The sequence below is a fragment of the Typopeltis vanoorti genome, chromosome 17 (assembly GCF_054136105.1).
Source record: "Typopeltis vanoorti isolate ZY-2024b chromosome 17, IOZ_Tvanoo_1.0, whole genome shotgun sequence".
Taxonomy (NCBI): Eukaryota; Metazoa; Arthropoda; class Arachnida; order Uropygi; family Thelyphonidae; genus Typopeltis; species Typopeltis vanoorti.
The window spans coordinates 83,309,439-83,330,471 of record NC_143565.1 but is presented as its reverse complement, the minus strand read 5'-3'; the positions used below and the strand labels follow the sequence as shown (position 1 = coordinate 83,330,471).

Below are 21,033 nucleotides of genomic sequence, written 5' to 3'. Positions count from 1 at the left end.
TACTCAGGACATGGACTGGTTATTACTAACAGCTGCAAAGGTTGGTCGACTGATAGTCTCTGCTACTAATGGCTCACAAAAAGTTAAGCAAGTTTGAGTGTGGTTAGTAGTTGGAAGGGATCAATTGTTCAATGCTGTTGGCACACTCTCCCTCGATGAGTCTTTGGACTCCCTGGAGGTGTCACATAATAATAATAACAATGTTCCAACATAAAAATCTGCATAAATTCACATGGAGAGAAGAGGCAAGGAATAAGAAAAGTCTCATTAACTATATCATTGTCGATATTGATGCTTTTTTTCCTGGACAGGACACCAGAGTGTATAGAGGATTTGAAATTGGAAGTGATCACTATTTAGTCTTGAGCAGGATAAAATTTTGAATTTCATATTGAAAAGAATAACATGTAAGAAAGTTTTAAAGCGAATAAAAGTTGAGCAGCTCTCAGATGTGAACTGTAGACTAAAATACAAAAAACACTATTCAAGAAAAAATGGAAGAGTTCGAGAACAGGAAACAAACCTTGGAGATTTGGTGGCAAGACCTGAAGAAAACACCGATTGATTCAGCTAGAGAGGCATGTGGCAAGGTTGTCTGCAAGGATAGAAAAATCAGAACTCCATGGTGGACACAGGAAGTTAAAGAGGCAGTGAAGGAAAAGAAGAAAGCATATCAAAAGTTCCTAGTAAATAAATCAGCTTATGCTCTTAGAGAATACAGAGACAAATGTAAGAAAGCTAAACACAATATGTAAAACTAGCTAAACAAAAGTCATGAGAAGACTTTATTAAGACCACAGAAAATAAATATCAAGAAGATGGCAATATATTCTGGAGGTTGTTGAAGAAGCTCAAATGAAGGAAAGAGTGCTGTAAAAGGATTAGAGATGATAAAGATGACATGAAAACTGGAGAAAAAGATATCCTTGAGGTATAGAGTTAACTACTTCTAAAAGTTGCTAAATGAAACAAGCAGTTATAGCACAGTGGTAAAAAACACTCAACAGGGATGCAATCAGGAATACATATCCATACTTGAAGTAGAAAAAGCAATCAAAGGCCCGAAATGTGAAAAGGCAGCAGAAGTAGATGATATTCAACCAGAAATGCTCAAGTATGAAGGTATAAAAGTCTTACAGTAGCTGCACTGCATAGTTCAGAAGGCCTACCAATATATAAAAAGAGAAATAAAAGTGAATGTGAGAATTACAGAGGTATTTCTCTACTGAGTGTTCCTGGTAAGATTTACACAAGTATACTTGAGAAAACAGTTGGGAAGGATTGTGGAAGAAAAGCTTGGTGAAGAACAAGCCAGATTCAAGCCAAATAGAGGCTGTCAGAATCAGATTTTCACTCTACGACGATTTGTTGAGAAATCATGGGAATATAACAAAGATCTGTTATTTAAGTTTTGTAGATCGGAAAAGGCATACGACAAGGTGCAAAGAGAAGCTATTCAAAATGCTACAGTTATGTGGTGTCAATGGGGCATTATATGAAGCAATACTTAGTTTTTATTTGAGTTGAAAGTCAGCAGTTAGAATTGAAGGAAGTACAGGAAGATGGTTTAATGTTAAATCTGGTGTCAGACAAGGATGTACATTATCCCCTTTTGTTATTCATTATCTATATGGATCACATTATGAAGGAAAGTAGTATTAAACCTGATATTAAAATTAGAGATGTTAATCTCAGCTCTTTGCTTTATTCAGACAATGTTATACTTCTAAATAAATCTGCTAGAAGTCTGCAAGATTTCCTGACTAAATTGAATAACTATTGTAATAGATATGATATGAAGGTCAGCAATAACAAGATAATGGAAATAGGCAGAAGCAATGAAAATATCAATTGCATTGTGAATGGAGAACCTATAGAATAAGTAAAACATTTCAGCTATTTAGGCACTTTTAGTGAAGATGGTAAATTAAATATGGAAATGGACAACAGAATCAACAAAGCTAGTATGGTAGGAAGTCAAATGAATAAATTTATATGGAATAAGAGAGAAATTAGTCGAAAGTCAAAACACTAAATTAGCTGTATACAAGACAGTGTTCAAACCAATTTTAACTTATCGATCTGAGAGCTGGGTTAGAAATAAAACACTTGACCAAAGACTAGAGACCTCAGGACTCTCGATATCTGTGGTCTCTAGTCTTTGGTCAAGTGTTTTATTTTTCTCGGGAAAAGATTAGAGGCATGAACTGATGGCATCAATGGCAACATCTTATTAAAAATGTGGATATTAGGAAAGAACTTGACATTGTCGCCATCCAGGAATGCGTTAGCAGAGCTAATTTCAGGAGGTATGGTCACTTGAAACAGAATAGGAGAGGAAAGATTAGCAAAACAAGTGTTCTCTGCCAGGTTGGCAGGGAAAAAAAACCCAGAGAAAGACCAAGATATAGGTGCCTTAGAAGATAGAAATATAAGATCTGATAATGCTGGAGTCTTGACTGGTAACAAACTGATTTGGACAAAAATTGTACTTAGGAAGTTAATAATGATGTAAATTATTCATGTAGTACTATCATATCCTATACACTTCTAGAGGATACATGCAGGAATTTGATGATGATGAGATCTTAAAGTTTAAACCATATGAGTGCTGCATGGCTTGTCAAAAGAACAAAGGAGTGTGCTCTTATCACCAAAACTATCGATACGATTTGTAGCCAGAGAATGTTAATGTATAGGAAAAAGAAGATAAAGCTTTGGCTACCAAAGAGAGAAACCATCCTAACAAACATCAAACACGAGAAAGAAAACTAGTAACCCAATGGCTTCCAATTTCTCCATGGCTTTTGTATGAAGGAGGAAAAGTCAGGTAAGAGATCAGCTTAGAACAAGAATAGCAGAATTGAGAGAGAATAAGGATTCTTTGTATATCCTATCACAAAGAAAGGAGAACTTTTATTGTAGGGATGTGAAGAGGGCCATTACACTATGGAACGGTTTTTTTTTTTTTTTTTTTTTTTTTTTTCACTTGGATATAAATTAAATTAAAGATGCCAAGAAATTATATTCTTCTTTAATCCTTTATCAAGTGCAAGTAAACAAAGTTTAAGTATCTTCACAACTAGGAAGTGTATATTTCGGTAAGCTTGGATATATTGTTCCAAGTATCGATTTAACACATTTTTATTTTATTATTTTTATTATTGCGTGTATCATGTATAGTGATGACAACAACAGTCTGAATTACTGTAGTCACTAGTATAATTTATTTATTGAGAGATCCAACATATTTCACTCTAAAACTATTACACTTCTCATTAAATATTCAATGCATTCCAATTCTTCCTGGTAATAACATATGGGATGTGTAAAGGAATTCCACAAACTAACATTTGAAATTGTCCTTTAACATTCTTACTAAATAGCTTAAGGAAATTACAACATACAATAGAATATACATTAAAATAAATTTTAATACACTTCCAATATTTCGGCAATGTCATGTTGTCATTTTCATAGGAACTTAAAAAAAGACATGCATACAAGTACAACACACAGTTAATGAGGACAAAGCAGGAAGCTGCTCTTTCTCCTAAAAGTCCTGATGGTGCCCCCTAGCAGGCAATGTTGGTATTCATGGCCGATTGGGCTGAAGGTCTTCTGATGTAGATTTCTCAAATTTGGGGCAGTCTCATGCAACCAAATTTGTTGAGGTTTGGATTGTTTCTTAGGGCTGATTCCATGAATAGCCTTTCGTATTTGAATTTACTACGGTGTATTATCGTGGCTTTCTTCCACCGTATTCTATGGCAGGTATCCAGCGCATGGTCTGCAAGACTAGAGTGGCTGTATTGGTGAAACTGGATGTAGTCCTTGTGTTCTGAAATTAACTGTCCTGCCTGTTTGGGCCAAAGTAGGCCAAACAGGCAGGACAGCTGCAAGGGACCTGGTATACACCAGGTAGGTCTAGAGCATAGGTTCCCAAACTTTTTCAGGCCACCGCCCACTATGCAAGACATAAATTTTGTAACCCCCCCCCATTATAAGTTTTCCGCATTCAAGCCGTTTGATATTTGACGTAAATAGCAACTAATGATACATTACTGCTTATGCCGTTAAATTTTTAAAAAGAAGTGGCCAACATGTGCTTCATCTTGAACACACTTATTGCTATACCGATTTTGGTGAAACATAGCCCATATGTAAAGATTGTAAAATGAATGCTCAAATAACATTATGCACAGTTTCATACAATGGTTTAAATATGAAAATGTGGAATACAATTAAGAGATTGCATTGCATTAGTAAGAATCTTATTGTAATCATTAAAACACCATTAAATATATTACAAAATTGTTTATTTCTAACTTATAAAGTAAAAATACAAAGCAAAAATAACAAATTAATGTGAAGTTTAATACAATGGTTTAAATATGAAAATTCGGAATACATATTAAGAGATTGCATTACATTAGTAAGAATCATATTGTAATACTTAAAACACCATCAAATGTATTAGATGGTTTATTTTGAACTTACAAAGTAAAAATACAAAGAAAAATAACAAATTAATGTGAAGGATGAGCCTGGTGAATTTTTAAAAGTTTGTTAATATCGGGTTCAACTTTCGTTAAAAACAGTCATAAATCGCCACGCTCAGTTATATGCAATCGGTTCCTTTTCTTAGATAGTAAATTCACTACAGCACTAAACCCGCGCTCAACCAAATAAGAAGATGGAAATGCAATTAAAAATTTCTGCACTATTTTCCATAATCCAGGGTACAGTGTCGGTATTGATTTTTGAAGCCAGAACTCTTGGTATCCAGTTTTGAATTTTATTTTTAGTTCTTCATTTGTTGCGAGTTCTATGAGTTCCACTTCTAAATTTGATGATCCTGCTGTGCTTACATGTGAGATAGGATCTAGAACCCAATTTGGTATATTCATGTTTAGAATATCCTTGAATTGCTCATTGAAATCAGCATGGAGAACCTCCAAGTGTTGGCAGTATGTAAGTAAATCTTCCTTTTTGAGAGACACTGCTGATAAATTTGAAAAGTGGCTATATTCCTATCGGCCCATATTCCGCTTGAACAGAAGAAGTTTCCCTACAATAACGTTTTTTGTTTTAATTCAATTCAATTCATCACCTTGTAGTTGTAGATTGACTTCATTAAATATTTTATAGAGGTCTATCAAATAAGTGATGTCATTTTTGGATGTAATCAGGTTGGCCCGCAATCAGTCATCTCTGTTTTCTAGGAACTCTAGTACTGAATCAAACAAATTGTAAAATCGATTCAGACAAATACCTTTTGAAAGCCAGCGAACTTCTGTGTGAAGCAGCAAATGATCGAAATCTTCATCGTTTTCAATACAAAGTTGGCTAAACAATCTCTCACTCAATGAATTGCTTCTAATCTTGTTGACTACTCTAATAACGTAATGGAGTGACATGTGCAGGCGTTCACTTAAATTTTTCACAACCAAATGTTGTCGATGAAGAACACAATGTATTGTGAGCACATTTGGTACTGCTTGTTTCAAATGTGCTATGAAACCATTGTGGCACCCTGTCATTGCTGGAGCACTATCAGTAGCAGCAGACAAAATATTACGAATAGGAATGTCTTTCTCTTGAAAAAATTTATTCATGATATTAAACATAGATTCTCCCTTTGTATCTGCTTCCAAGTTTTTAGCAAATAATAATTCTTGACAAACTTTTTCTTCTTTTATGAATTGTACATATGATAAGAGTAGTGGTTCATTATTTGGGAGAGTTGATTCATCGAGTTGAATGGAAAATTGGCATGTCTTCAAATAATCGCATAATGATTTTTCAACGTCTTCAGCCATTTCATCGATTCTTCTTTGCACTGAATTATTGCCCAAAGGAATTTTCCTGATGATATCTGACACTGGCTTATGAAGCACAGTGTTTATTACTTCTTTTACTGCTGGCAAGATTAATTCCTCATGAATTGTGTGTGGTTTTCCCGCTTTTGCAATTAATAATGAAATATTATAAGAAGCTTGTAATCCATCATTATCCTGTTTAGTGGACGATGTAAAAAGTTTTGATACAGTTAGATGCTTAAAATATTTTTCTTCTAGTACTTGAAAATAGGACAAATCTTTATCCTTTTTGTCAGCATGCATTTCAGTCAAATGCTCTTGTAACCTAGAAGGCTTCATTGCTTCATTTGAAAACACTTTTTGGCAAATCAAGCACATGGGTAATAATTGGTTCATAGGAGACTGAATAAAACCATATTTTAAATACTCAATATCGTACTGTTGATATTTCTTCTTATATTCAAACATAATGAAGTAATAAAATTTGCAAAAATATTCACAAAATAAAAGATTTAATTTACACTTTGTATGACTCCACTTATCTATCACACTTTCGACTGATGATTGTTGGCAGAGCACATAAAAAAAATGAAACTTATTCCTAAACCACTGGTATTTATAGATTTGAAATCTAGCCCGAATCGACTTGCATGCATTGACTTGTTTGCAATACCATCATACCCGTGCTTTGAACAAGTCACTGCAAGCACCCATATACCTGTCAAAACATGCTGAATTTAGGGAATTACCTACATAATAGTTGACCGACATACTACTAGTTAAGACTCGTCTGCTGCATGGATAGACTAAAGCTTGTATGGCATGATCAATTTTTACAATAGCAAAAAATGAATAAATTTTTTCAATATATAAAAAAAAAAAAAATAGAAGTTAAAATATCCTGTATGACACATTCAATTTTTTATTTTGCATGCAAGCGCATTTTGTTTGTGCGATCACGACATTGTCCAAATAATTATAAATAATAATTAATAAATAAAATAATTACACAAGATATAAACAACAAACCTACAAAACATAACCACAGAAAACAGTATAATAAGTTTTGAACAATATTTGCTTTGTTTTTTCCCTCTAGTTAGCAATATAAGTTAGTACTAACTAGGCTAACTAAAATTTACGATTTTATTTCTTTCTTGCCATTATTATTTTTACTCGTAATATTAAATTATATAAAACTGGGTTTATTTTTATACAAATCAATTAGAAAAGTTGTTTTATATATTTTATATATATTTTGAAATGAAATATAACGAATATATTTGTTCTAGTGTAAACATAACCTATTATACACACATATATACATGCTCTATTTTCTCATTGACATAGAAAATTGACATCTATTTCTATCTGGCATGGTAAATTTTTCAAATGATTAAATAATTGAAATAGAAAATTGATCACGTAAGATGGGTATAATATGAATTAAAATGCAATATTTAAATTTTAAATGATTATCTAATCACAAAATCACGAAAATAATTAATTTTAAATATATATTATTAATTTTTTCTATAAAGAGCCACCGACCCCTAAACTGCCCCCAAATGCTTCTGATCCCACTATAGCCCCCCCAGAAGGCTTCAGCGCCCACTAGGGGAGGGGCGATACCGCCCACTTTGGGAACCTATGGTCTAGAGGAAGAGGTTGGTCTTTAGTGGATCAGATAAGGGATGCCAATTTTTTTATATGGTTTGTAACAAGAAGTTATGTTTTTTTAAGATTTTTGTGATTTTTTCCGAGGTGCCTCGGATATAGGGTATGGTGATGGATTTAGAGTAATCCTTGTTGTGAGGGGAGGTTACTGTTTTCCATATTTTTTGGATTTTTTTTGGGGGGGGGGGGGGAATAGCCATTGGCTGAGAAAGTGTTGAGAATGTGGTTAGGGCATTGTCATTTGAAGAGATAAGTTTAGCCCTGTTGTGTAGTGTCTTAATGATTCCATATTGTTGTGGGGGGGGAGATTGTTGGTGAATGTATCTGCCTGTATGGGTGAGTTTTCTATAAACTGAGAAAACCAAGGTTCCATCAGGCTGGCAGGTGACTAGTGTGTCTAAGAAAGGAAGGCAGTTGTTTTTTTCCTCTTCCAGGTGAACTTGATTCTGGGATGTTGGTTGTTTAAGTGTGTTAGGAAGGAGAGGAGTGCATTGGAACCATGTGGTTGGTTTTTGTGCGGCAGAGTTTAAGGCTTTCTCTTCAAAAGTCTCCATATAAAAGTTGGCTAAGGGTGGGGAGAGTGGAGAACCCATGGCTGTCCCCTCTATCTTTGTAGAATTTTCCTTGCCGAACAAAATAGCCTGAGTTCATTGTGAATTGAAATAGGGCTGTGATATCAGGAGGAAACTTAGCTTGGATTAGCTCTAAGGATTCTTTCAGTGGGACATTTATGAATAAGGAGGAGATATCAAAACTGACCATTACGTCAGTGTGTTTGAGTGTAATGTTTTCTATGCTGGCTTTGAAGTGGGCTGAGTTTTTTTTATGTGTGAAGGTGTGTTGCCAAGTATAGTGTGTGAAAGCTTTGGCCAAATGTTTAGCTAGTTTGTATGTGGGGGAAATCAATGCCATCCACTATGGGACGTAATGGCACATTTTCTTTATGTATTTTTGGGAGTCCATATATACAGGGGGTATGGAGTTAAATGGTTTTAATTTGTTAGTGACTTCTACAGGCCAAGAAGTGACCTTCTTAAGGAGCCTGTGGAGTTTTCTAATTTGTGAGTTGGTGGAATTTTGCTCGATAGGGAGGCAAGTAGCCTGATCTAACAATAGAGCATTCAGCTTACCTGTGCAATCCGTCTGGTTAAGCAATACTGTGGCGTTCCCTTTATCCGGTTTGGTGATTATTATTTCCTTGTTTTTCTTTAATTATTGCAGAGATTAATTTCTTTATTGGGCATGTTGGTTTTTGGCCCTTTAACAGTACAAAGATATTGAAAGTATCTTTGGTGAGTTTTGTGTAGTATATATTGCTCTGATTTAAATGAATGTTTCTCCATCTCATCTTTCAGAAAAATTATGAAAAAATATAATTATAAAAATATAAAAATACATGTGTCTCCATGGAGTCATAACACTCATTATGGGAGACTTGTTATTCACACAATACTTATACCTCTCCTTAAACTCATTCACTGATGAAGCATTCACAACCACCTCTGGCACTTCAAACCATATTTACAGCTCCTGAAGCAAAAAATGTAATTCTTAACAGCTTGCTAACGACATTCTTACACAATTTCCATGGAAAACACCTTATTCTCTCCCTTCTGGCATGTACTGAAGGAAGTCTTCAGTGTCAATCCTATGAAATCTCTTAATACCTTAGATGTCTCTTCTTTTCTGCCTATCAGCTATTTGAACCCCTCAGATCTTCCAATCTATTCTCATAAGGAGTATTCCATAGACTTGCCACAACCTTTGTCACTCACCTCTGGATCCTCTCCAATACCTCATCCTCACTGGATCTGGATGTCCAGATAAAACACAGTAGTCCAAATGTGGCCTCATTAAAGCTTAATAAACGAAAACAATAACTTCTCTATCTTTGCTTGTCACTATGTTCTTCAATAACCACATAATCTGATATGTTATTTTGGCTACCTTCACAATATGCCCTCTGAACTTCAACTTCCTGTCCACATTCACCTCAGTTTCCTGCAGTTCATTTCCATCAAGATAATACACTGCTTGTGATCTCTTCTTCCAAAAATGTATCTTATACTTTTCCATATTAAGCTGTCAGCCATTTACCTTTGCCCCATGCTGCTAGTGTATTTAAGCCATCCTGCTGGATCTCTCTACACCACCTTCATTTATCATTGCTCTTCTCTGTTTTGCATCATCATCAAACAACTACCGTATTATTCGATAGATAATGCGCACCTAATATATAACATGCCCCCCAACATTTTCATCGCTCCTTTTGACGTATAGATAACGTGCATGCACCAACTAGCGGTAGAGTTAGAAAGTACAGACAGAGGACTGAGGAATTCTTTAAAAGCACGTGAGTTGCTAGTAGCAGTGGTCAATTATTCCGTACATCCTGTTTTAAAATATTTCATAAAGTAAATCATTATTTGTTTATATTTTATTATTAGATCTGAATTACCCATTGAAGACATGGGTAATTCAGATCAAAAGGATAAAGGAAATTGTGAAGCTGGTAGATTGTTCCGTATTGGAGAAAGTAGTGTTCGTGAATGGCAAAAGGCTGAAACAGTCCTGAAATGTTCACATACGAGGAAACGTGCTACGAGGTTTAGAAGGTGCTTGTGGCCAACCATAAAAAAAAAAAAAAAAACTGTTCGATTGGGTTGTTAGTGAAAGAGCTAAAGATATGAGAATATCTACTATCTGTGTTGCAAGAATCTAAAAGAATTGCACAAAGGATTTCAAGGCCTACCCATCTTGGGTTTTTGGATTTATGAAGAGAAACGATTTTAGTGTGCACTCTTCCACTAGTGTTGGACAAAATTTGCTGTGTGACTAGGAAGCAAAAGTAGCTAAATTTCGTTTGTTTCTGAGAGAAAACTTGTGTGGGGTTGATGCTTGTCACTTTGGGAATATGGAACAGATTCCCATAAGTTTTGACATGCCTAGTTCTAGGACTGTGAATCTGAAAGGAGCAAAAGGGGTTTCAGTTGCTACAACAGGGCACAAAAGGTCTAACTTTATTGTGGTTCTCTGCATAACTACAGATGGTTCCAAACTGCCACCGATGGCGATTTTCAAAAGAAAGAATGTTCAAAAAGGTTGCGATTCCAAAGATATTATTGTTACTGCTAATGATAAAGGGTGAATAAATTCCAAGGTTATGAAATTTTGGTTGGAGAATGTGTGGTGAAAGAGAAAAATGGCATTTTTCAACCCAAAAATCTTTGTTAGTATCAGATTCGTGTAGGGCACACACGACAGCAGAAGTTAAAACAATTGCAAATATTCCAAATTGGCTGTCATTCCAGGTGGTTCAACAAAAAAACTCCAATCCCTTGATCTTGCAGTAAATAAACCATTCAAAGACAATTTGCAGGCTAAGTGGGAAGACTAGATGATGAATGGCATCCATGAATATAACAAAACAGGGCAGATGAAAAGAATGTCATATAAAGATATATTACGTGGATTGTAGAAAGTTGGGCTGCTGTAAGTGAAAACTGTGTTAGAAATGGTTTCATTAAAGCACAAGGGAATGCAGTGGTGTCTGGTGACAATGATTATGAAGCTGAAGAAATACCAAACTAAATTTTTAACGCAATTGATTCTTTCAATATTGAGTCGGATGAAGAATATTTATTTTGGATTTGAATAGTGTAATAATAATACTTCTACCTTGTTTTGTTATTACATTTGATTTACCTCTCATATCTTTCAAATGCATACCATGCATGTTCATTTTTAACGAATTTAGACTTTTTTTGTATAGATAACGCGCGCGTTATCTATCGAAAAATATGGTAAATATTTCCTATCAAATCATTTCTTATATCATCAATGTATAAATTAAAACAGAAGAGTGGTACAAGACTGGTCACTTGCCTTCTCCCAGACTCAACTTGTCAATAAACTACTCTTTGATGTCTGTTCATCAGCCACCATATAAATCCAAATCACCAGATTCATATCCATCTTCATTTGCTTTTTATGCAATAGAGTTCTATGTGGAATCTTGTCAAATGCTTTGCAAAGACTAACAATATCATTGAGTAGCCATGACTTAATCTTCACAAAACTATGCTGAGCCTTATAAAGTATCGCATTCCATCCAGCCAGTCCAATTTCTCCAAAACATTTACCATCATTCCTGAGATACTGATAGGCCTCTAATTTGCTACTTCTGTCCCTTATGCAGTGGAACTATTTTGTCCTCTTTCCACTCTACTAGCACTTATCCAGTAAAGCTTGGCCAGAGGAACTGATAATTCACTTGCATTATCTTGCATAACTTGCATATACACAGGCTGATATGCCATCTAATCCAACAGCTGTGTTTGCATTGGGATTCTGCAATATTCTATAGCATCTCCATTTCTTCAACCTCTATTCTCCCATCGGTCAATACTATATCCACCCACTGCAACATCACCACTTAAATGGTACACATGTAAAAATGCTCACTCAGTAATTAACTATTTCATTTGTTTCTGTTATCCCCCCCCCCCCCACCATCAGCACTCTTTAGTTATCCTTCCATTGTCATTCCATCAATACAAAAAAGTCTAAATTCGTTAAAAAATGAACATGCGTGGTATACATTTGAAAGATATGAGAGGTAAAAGCTGACTCCTCAGCTTGTCATAATCACCTGCTTTGTAATTCCACAAATATCCCTTCTTAACAGAAAATTCTGCATGTTTGGCAATCCTCTCAGGTCAAGACCATATGATCACTTTCCCAAAGCAGAAGCAGTGTAATATCAAAGTGCTGTTAAGTTCTGATATTATGATCAGATCCAGTGCTCTTGAACCTCATGTTCCCTGCATTACATACTGCCTCAGGTAATTATCTTTCAGCAGCTGTATAAATTCCATTTCCTTCACTGCTTGTAACCATTTCACCTCCCAATCTGTTTCAATAGTTGAAATCTCCCATAATGATTACTCGAACCTGCAATCATGCTAATTTACACAATGCATGGCATCTACATTTTCCCTTATACCCCCCCCCCCCTGGATTATAGCAGCCAGCAACCAGTTATCTATTTCATCCTGTTTGCCTCTATTCCATACCAGACAGCCTCAAATGAAGCAAAAAAAAAAAAGGTCCACTCTGTTTGGCTTCAATTCCCTCTGCTATCATTAGCAAAACCCCTCCTCCCAATCCTGTTTCTTCTGTCCTCTCTGAAGGTACATCTTTTGCATTTTATTCCTATATAATCCTCAGTCAACCAAATCTCACTAACAGACTAATTAAGCTAAATGATGCTAATTAAGCTATCCTTGCTCTTATTTCAAATACTTCAGGCATTAGCATACATAAACTGCAATACTCCCTCCATTCCACAACCTTGCACCCTTGTGTTGCTTAGTACACTAAAGTTAAGAGCCTAGGGTGCTAGATTTAGTATTATGTGATCACTCTCACTTACTAACCTCTGGTTGCCTGGACCCATGCTCATCTGCCCCCCCCCCCCCCCAACATTATAGTACAAACCAAATGCATTGAACAACCTACTCCTGATCCCAAATCCATTCAAATGCAAGCCATCCACCTTTATATATATAATCTCTTTCCTTCCTTCCATCAAATTTACTCCACACCCACAAATACATGTCATGTGAGTTCATGCAACACTCAACCTACTTTCTCATTCTTCTTTTTCACATGTCCTAGCAACTCATCTTTTTTACTCCTTGAACACAAAAGCCAAAAGAACCTATACCAAATAAATGCTGTGTATAAGTAAGAGTCAGGAGTAAAGTAATCTGTTGACATTCTTCAACTGTTGGAAGTTGTAGTCCTTTGGAAATGTTTCACAGGGAAGGCTGACCCACAGGATTGAGGCAGATGGAATGAAAGATGACTGAAAGTAGTAGGTTCAGCAAGTGTAAACGTTTGACTGTAAATGGATGTTGAGCAGCTGTTGCCTAAGTTTGGATGCTAGAATTCTGATGAACAATGGCCATGAAAATATCTTCTCCCATATGATGCTCAACACCTGATAAATCATTTGTACCAATGAATACCTTTCATTTCTCTCTGCATCCTTACAGCACCACTAACATCCTTAATCTTGGCACCAGGAAAACATTTTGTCACATTCTCCTCAAGCACTCCTTATTAAATAAATCAACGTACAAAATTCAATCCTTATTCAATAATGTATGAAAGAGCTTTTGCTCTTTCATACTCTGCTCTTACCAGATGATAATGGAAAATGGTATTTTCCATTACCATCTGGTCACTCTCTTAATTTTCTCTCAGGTCATCCTGTTTAGAGTCACCCCTATCACTTGTAACATCAACCTTACTGATTGCATTTTCATGCATTTCATCTTTCAGTTCACTGCTATCATTCTTTTTCTTACTCCCTTCACACTTCTAGGATTTGCTCTCAAAACATTTATGACAACATTCTCCAATTTCATCTCCTAAGATTTATTTACTTGTACTACAAGTAAATAAATCAAGATTAACTCCCTAATGCCATTTGTTCTCCTAGGGTAAGAGAGTCCCTTTAGCCCTAACTTACTGAAGACATCGTTTATACTTTACGATTCACTCAAGTTATCAATGAATCAGGACTTTTCAGCAGAGAGAGAGAGAGAGAGAGAGAGAGAACAGTCATCTTGTAGCCAACACTTGCACTACAGTCTGTAATAGAGCGAGTTCTACGATCAAGTTTTCTTTTGAGATTTGGGATCAATAAATTCCAAGTTTCCAAGAGCAAAAAACTACTTGTCCATGTCAAAAATCAAATAATTCAGGAACTGACCACAAAAAAAGGCCAGAAAAGGTTCCTCTAGTCAGTAACTGGAATCCAACCTGTAACCATCTTTCTTCATGCAGTCTAGGCACTCAGGAACAAACAAACACCATTTCTACATACCTACATAGGCACCTAGAATAATTATCTTAATTCTAAATGCTCAACAGAAACAATCTTTATAAATGGCAATAAATAATGAGAAACCACACTACATACTTAACATTTACACTTAATAATAAACTTGTAAAGTAAAAAAACAAATATTGATGATAAACAATTATTAGAAGAAAGGAATACTTAAGAAAATAAAATTAAGTTACTAATTACTCTCATAAAACTAGTATTAAGAACAGAGAATTAAAAAAAACTATGCTTTTGTAGAAGCATTTTGTTGAAATATAATCCAATTTTGATTAAAAATACAATTCTAAAGTGAATGATGAAAATATTCTCAATTCACTTTAATCCAACTATTACTTTAGAAATCCCTAAATATTACTTTAGTTTGAACAGGACAAAGTTAAACTACTTAAAAAATGCTTCAAATATCCAGAATCCTGATAGTGCATTGAGATTTTATCATCACAGTCAACTCACTATAGCAAACTTCTAGAGCCAAAAGAACAGTTTGTTATAGCAAATCATTTGCTATAGTGTATTTTTTTTTAAAAGCATGGCAAGCATTTTAAAATTTTAAACTTTTTTTTTTTTAAATTATGACAAGTAAATCTGTTCAAGTGGTTTGCTATAGTGAGAAACAACTATGTAGCTAAGACTCAACCAACTAGCAGCATACTTGCACAAAAAAACTCAATCCTTGCTGAAATTAACACTTTGCTAAAAGCAAAAACATAATATTATATTGACAAGATACTCCAGCTACTATAGACAACATATACAAATGCAGGACAGCCAAGATGAAGCCTCGGATCTCAAATAACAATGCAGCAGTACAGGCTGAATCATAAATTGACATCAAAATTGAGATGCATGTAGAAGACAATGGAATAACAATAAATAAATACACATGCCACTTTACAAAAATAAATAATAAATTAATGTAAGTAGCATCCATATTTATTTGTTATTCTAATGAATCATAAGTTACACTAACAACAATGAAAATATGCATTTAAAATAATCGATTAAAATGTTCAATCGTAACAATTAGTAACTTTTTTTTTTTCACTTGAAAAAAAAATCTTTCTGGCCAAGTGATTGGCCAGAAAGAAAATTATACTTGACGTGAAATTATAATGTTGTTTTTATCCTTTACCCAAGTGTGAGCAAACAAAAGTTTGCATGTGAAGCATCTTCATGACTAGCAAAAATAAGCAAATAAATTGCTGAAGTATAAACTACTTTAGCATTAGACTTTTCTGTGTGTACACCATACATATGCACAAGGGCAACAACTTAGAAGCATCTCTTGCATATGAATTAAACAAAAACTTTGAATTCAGTTTCAATGCTCACCTTTAAACAAATATTACTAATTTTTATTTCTGCACTAATTACAAGATACACACACACACAAATGCATGTCAGTATACAAGAAAAAAATTGCCAAACACTGGAAGCTATCTTTTAGATATTTTACAATGTCTTACATTTTTAAAGGATATTTTTAAATATCCAAAATAGTTATGAAACATACATAAGTAAAAATATTTATAAAATACACTAATTTTAAAATAAACTTAATTTCACAATAACACTTGAAATACAATAAAATTGCAACATATTTTTAATTACAACATACAGGTAGGTATTCAAGCATCTGGCAATCTCCGGACATGAAGGGTGCCGGATTTTTGAAAATGCCAGATTTCGGATGGTTATATATGCTGTATATTTTTAAACAGAAAATGACTACCTGTACAGTCCTTTAAAGAAAGAAAATTAAACACTAAATGAAAAGCTTATGAAATTTTAATGTTCACCGACTAAATATAACGGTTCTACAGAATTTTCGTTCAACTGAATAAAATAGTTCTTCAGAATTTTAATTAATAAAATGTTGATGGTGGTAACAGCACATCTGGTTGACTTGAAGTTGATGGCAGTGGATTATCAAGTGTGTACACTACTGCTGCTTCTTCCTGCTTCCTAGCTATTTTCTTGAATATATTGTGCAGTGTCTGCTGCTTCATATATTTGGGTCTTTCTCTAATAAGTTTATCTTGGAGCAAGTAAACATCAATGATTTCTTGTTCACTTACAAAACTTCGTTGCTCTAGTCCAGCCAGCAGTTCAGTTGTCAACGTAATTAACCTGTCAATAGAGTTTCTTTCTCTCGCATCTTCCTCATTTTCGTCACTGCTTTCACCTTCATCACTACCTGTAGAGGCATTTCTCTCCAGACTTTTAACCATGTAATGATGAACTGTAGGCACGTTATCATCAGCATTCATCCATTCCGTTAAAACATCTTCATTTATCCTTGACGAAAGCTCCTTGGCATCAGGATTAGTTACATCTTTAACATAAGCTAGAAGTTCTTGTATAAGCTGCTTTTCTTTGGAACCCTAAACCCTGCAATATTATTTTCAGTATCTTTGTTAGAATGAGAAGTAAACATTAAACTTGGCCACAATTTATACCATCCATTTTTCAGTGTTGATGTTTTCACAGACTTCCACACATTGGCAACACAGTACACACTGCATCCTTAATGTTGAATTCTTTTATGAACTTCGGTACTGGGGCACCTGAATTAACTGAACTCACTAGGCACCTCATTAACAGGGATTGATCGGCTTTTTGGACGTGCCAAACAATTGTCTAAAATAAGAAGTATCTTGCAATTAGGGTCTAATCCAACTGAGTTACAGTGAGCCCTAGTCTCAGGAACAAAACAGTTTTGAAACCAATCCAATGTAATATCAGTAGTAACCCACCCCTTCTTGTTGGCACGGTAATGGATAGGAAATTGTATCATACTCTTGAAGCTCCTTGGATGTAAACTTTTTCCGATAACGAGCAACTTACGTCTATGGGTACCTGCAGCATTAGAGCAGCACATTACCATGACACGATCCTTCAAAGCTTTAAATCCCGATGGCGATTCTGCATCCTCAGTTGTTAGAGTTCTTTTTGGCATACATCTCCTAAACAAGGCAGTCTCGTCAGCATTGTACACTTGTTCAGGACTTAAATGTTAATCACAAACTAACTTTTCAAATTCATCCATGTATGCACTAGCCACATCTTTGTCTGTCGAACGTTTTTCCCCACACACTGCACGAAACTGTAAGCCATGTCATGACTTGAAACGATGCCGCCAACTTTCTGGATATTCACAATTATGTTGCAATCCCACCTCTTCGTGAAACATTTTGGCTTGTTCCTTTAATAATCACCAGAAATTTCCACACCTTCACTTACACGAAAATTAAACCAGGTTATGAGAACTTTGTCCAGTTCCAAACTGTTTCCCTCCATCATCGATTTCCTTACAAACATTTGCTTTTTTGATATACTGTCAGAAAAGACCTTTAAGTTTTTTTTTTCTGTTTTTTAATATCACTGTTGAAGAGCCAATGTTGTATGTTTCACAAATGGTTTGCACAGACATGCCACTATCAATTTTTTTTAGCACTTACACTGTCTGTGCGATCGACAAGGAATGATGTTTACGTTTTACGTCACCTCTTTTCTTTGCTGAATCCATAATGGGGCTATACAGCAGCAAATAAATGATAAAATGAGAAGGAATAAGCAGGTTATCACAAAGCTTATCGATTACAGCGCCATCAAAACATAAGCAGTAGCGTGCCAACACAATAAATTTGAAAATGCGTGCTCCGAAATCCATGCCAGAGATCTGAAGGAACCAGATTATCGCTGGCCAGATTTTTGAATGCCTACCTGTATATTGCAACATATAAAATTGCAATATAATTTTCCAGTTTTTTAGAATCTTTATTACGTGATATAATATATTTCATGTCTTATGTATACAAAAATTATACTTCACTTCATATTTTGTTAACTGCACTGGAGACTACTACATGCTTTAGTAAAAGTTCAGTTTAATATAAACCAAAATAATCACTTGACGTTTCAACCTTCATATCAAGATCATCATCTGAAAAACACACACAGAAACAAACTTTGTTATAATCCACATAGTTAAGTAACATTACTCTGGTCAACCTGTTACACTACTGGCCTGACCTCTAGTGAAAAAATAAACCTTACATCACAGCTAGAGTCCTGTTATCCATTTGGTTAGAAATTACTAAAATAAATTAAGCTCACAGATAAATCAGAACAAAAAAAAAAAAAAAAAACAGTATTGATAGTGGTAATACATGAAATAAGAGCTGAAATTATTGCTTAGGTACTCGAAAGAAGATATGTGGGCTAAACGTGTACCGTCCATATTCTTGGGATTTTTATGCCACCGTTATTATTTAGATTAGGATGATTGATTAAAATATCACAGGCTTCCTTAAATTTGCATTTATACCAGGTTTTGTATTATGTAAAGAACAGGTACCTTTTCAATCAATTTGGTGTAGAGTGTTAAGAACATGATCTGAGAGGTCTGCTTTACCAAAACTGTTGTAATGTGTCATTTGAGTACTTTTTTATTTTTATTTTATTTTTTTTTTATTTATAAAACTGACTAGAATTATGTGTCAAGTTTTACCAATATAAGGTAAGTTACAGGTACAATGGATTCAGTATAAGCTAGGGTGGGCTGTGTGAATCCTTGGAGGAGTTGAGTATGTTTTTTTTTTTTTTTTTTTTTTTTTTAAATTTCATAGGTGGCTCAAAAGGTTGTAATGGTGTAAAATTCTATTTATTTTATATGATAACTTTAATGTATGGAATAATTATGGTTTTACTGGTGTAGCATTTTAAGTGTAGTTTTACGAAGAATTTTATTGGTGGTATTTATCTACAGCCATTGTTTATAAACATATTGCTAATAATATGCAATTTTTGTTTAAGATCTTGCTCATTAGAGCAAATTGTTATAACTCTGTTTTTGAGAATGTTAATTAAGTTTTAGTGAAGGGGAATGGTGGTAAGAATTAGCATGCATTTATTGGCTGGTATGGGTAGGCTTGCGGGAGAAGCGAACGAGAGACTGCTGAGGGAAGACGTGACCAGTGTATCCAGGAAAGGAAGCGAGTTTTGATTTTCAATGGTAAATTGTATGCATTCATGTTGTTCATTTGGGTGGCTTAGGAAGGTGCTTAAAGTTTGGTAGCCATGTGGTCAGATAACAAAAACAGTAAACAAAAAAAAAATGGTCAGGTGATTATTTTGGTTCATATTAAATGAAGTTTAACAATGACAGCTACTATAACACAGTAGCTGTCTCCATAAATGTTAAAAAATGAATGCTAATCATCAGATAACCATGAAAGAAAGCACATTTCATTAATTAAATAGGAAAAATATCTTACCAATATCGTCAAAAGTAACAATGGGTCCTCCATCTACTATTTCATCCATTATAACTTGGGCTAGCTTAGGATCAACTCCTTTCAAGCTTAATGCTCGATTCAACTTTTGGGCTCTTGCTGCTGTAGCTACAGCTTTAGATGGAGACTGCCTCCGCTGCAATAAATAACTTTAAAATTTAATATTTTGGAAATACGAAAATTTTCCAGGAAATTTCTCAAATTCTTAAAATACAGTAAACTAAATATAAGATCCATTTCCTGAAATGGTATTTCAAGGAGAGCATACAAGATATATATATAGTAAAGTGGCAAGTTTGCTGGCACTGAAATCTATCTTAATGGGAAAAGGTGATCAGTCATATATCCAGTCTGTTGAATGTTTACATTCATGTGATAGTTTGCTCATTTGGTAAAAGAAAATTCTGCTGTTTCTATTTAAGACAGCTAGGTTAGCCCTGACTGAAAAGCTTAAAACACTAAAAAAAAAATTATGTTTTTAGAATCAATAAAAAACATATTGTGAAATAAAAAGTGTACCACTCTTTCTCTACTTTCAAAATTTTAATATCTATTGGCCAGCAAGGTCAGTAGATATTGATTGGTAGAGGCTCTATCGATTGGTAGAGCCTCTGCTACTAATGGCTCAAGCAAAAAGTTAAGCAAGTTTGAGCGTGGTTAGTAGTTGGAAGGAGCTCAATCGCTCGATGCTGTTGGCACACATTCCCTCAACGAGTCTTTGGACTCCCTGCAGGTGTCAAATAATAATACTATGAATGATTAAAATTCTGCATATTCCATCATTGGGTAGGAAATAAGAAGACAAGCAGCATGCTGCTACTGCATATCTATTTTTGGTTACTGTAATGCAACTGACAAATCATTTCAACAGTACACCTCTATAAAAATAAAATGAGTGCATCCTATTCTTCAACTGGTCATATTCCATTACAACAAAATCAGTGATAATCACGAAAACAGGTCTGTAATGACTGGCATACTCCAATAGGTGTGATAAATAGGATAAAAATACAACCTAGTTATGACAAAACATATTATAGAAATGGCATTATGTAATAAAATAAACTCTTGATATATATATTTTTTTAAACTGTAGAAAAGTAGATTTTTTTAAATGATAGAAAAGTAGATATATGAGGGTGATCTGAAAAGTTCTCGACCTCAACCATAGATGGCAACACTATCGGCAAGATTTTTTTTTTCTAAGTTGGTACATCTGTAATAAACATCCATGTGAAATTGCAAGTCATTCTATCAAGTAGTTTGTTTTATACAGCTGTCTTAAGCAAAAGTGTTGTCTGTATCCCTTGAAATGGAT

At 34.5% G+C, this 21,033-nt stretch overlaps 1 protein-coding gene across 4 annotated transcripts in view; it reads right to left on the bottom strand.

Annotated features, from left to right (window-relative positions):
• spas (spastin) overlaps positions 1–21,033 on the bottom strand; it is a 322,787-nt gene that overhangs the window by 115,826 nt on the left and 185,928 nt on the right. For all 4 annotated transcript variants that reach the window (XM_090407599.1, XM_090407596.1, XM_090407597.1 and 1 more), the window contains one exon: positions 19,698–19,851. In XM_090407599.1, coding sequence (XP_090263725.1) covers positions 19,698–19,851 — 154 coding nt within the window. The remainder of the gene's footprint in view (positions 1–19,697; positions 19,852–21,033) is intronic.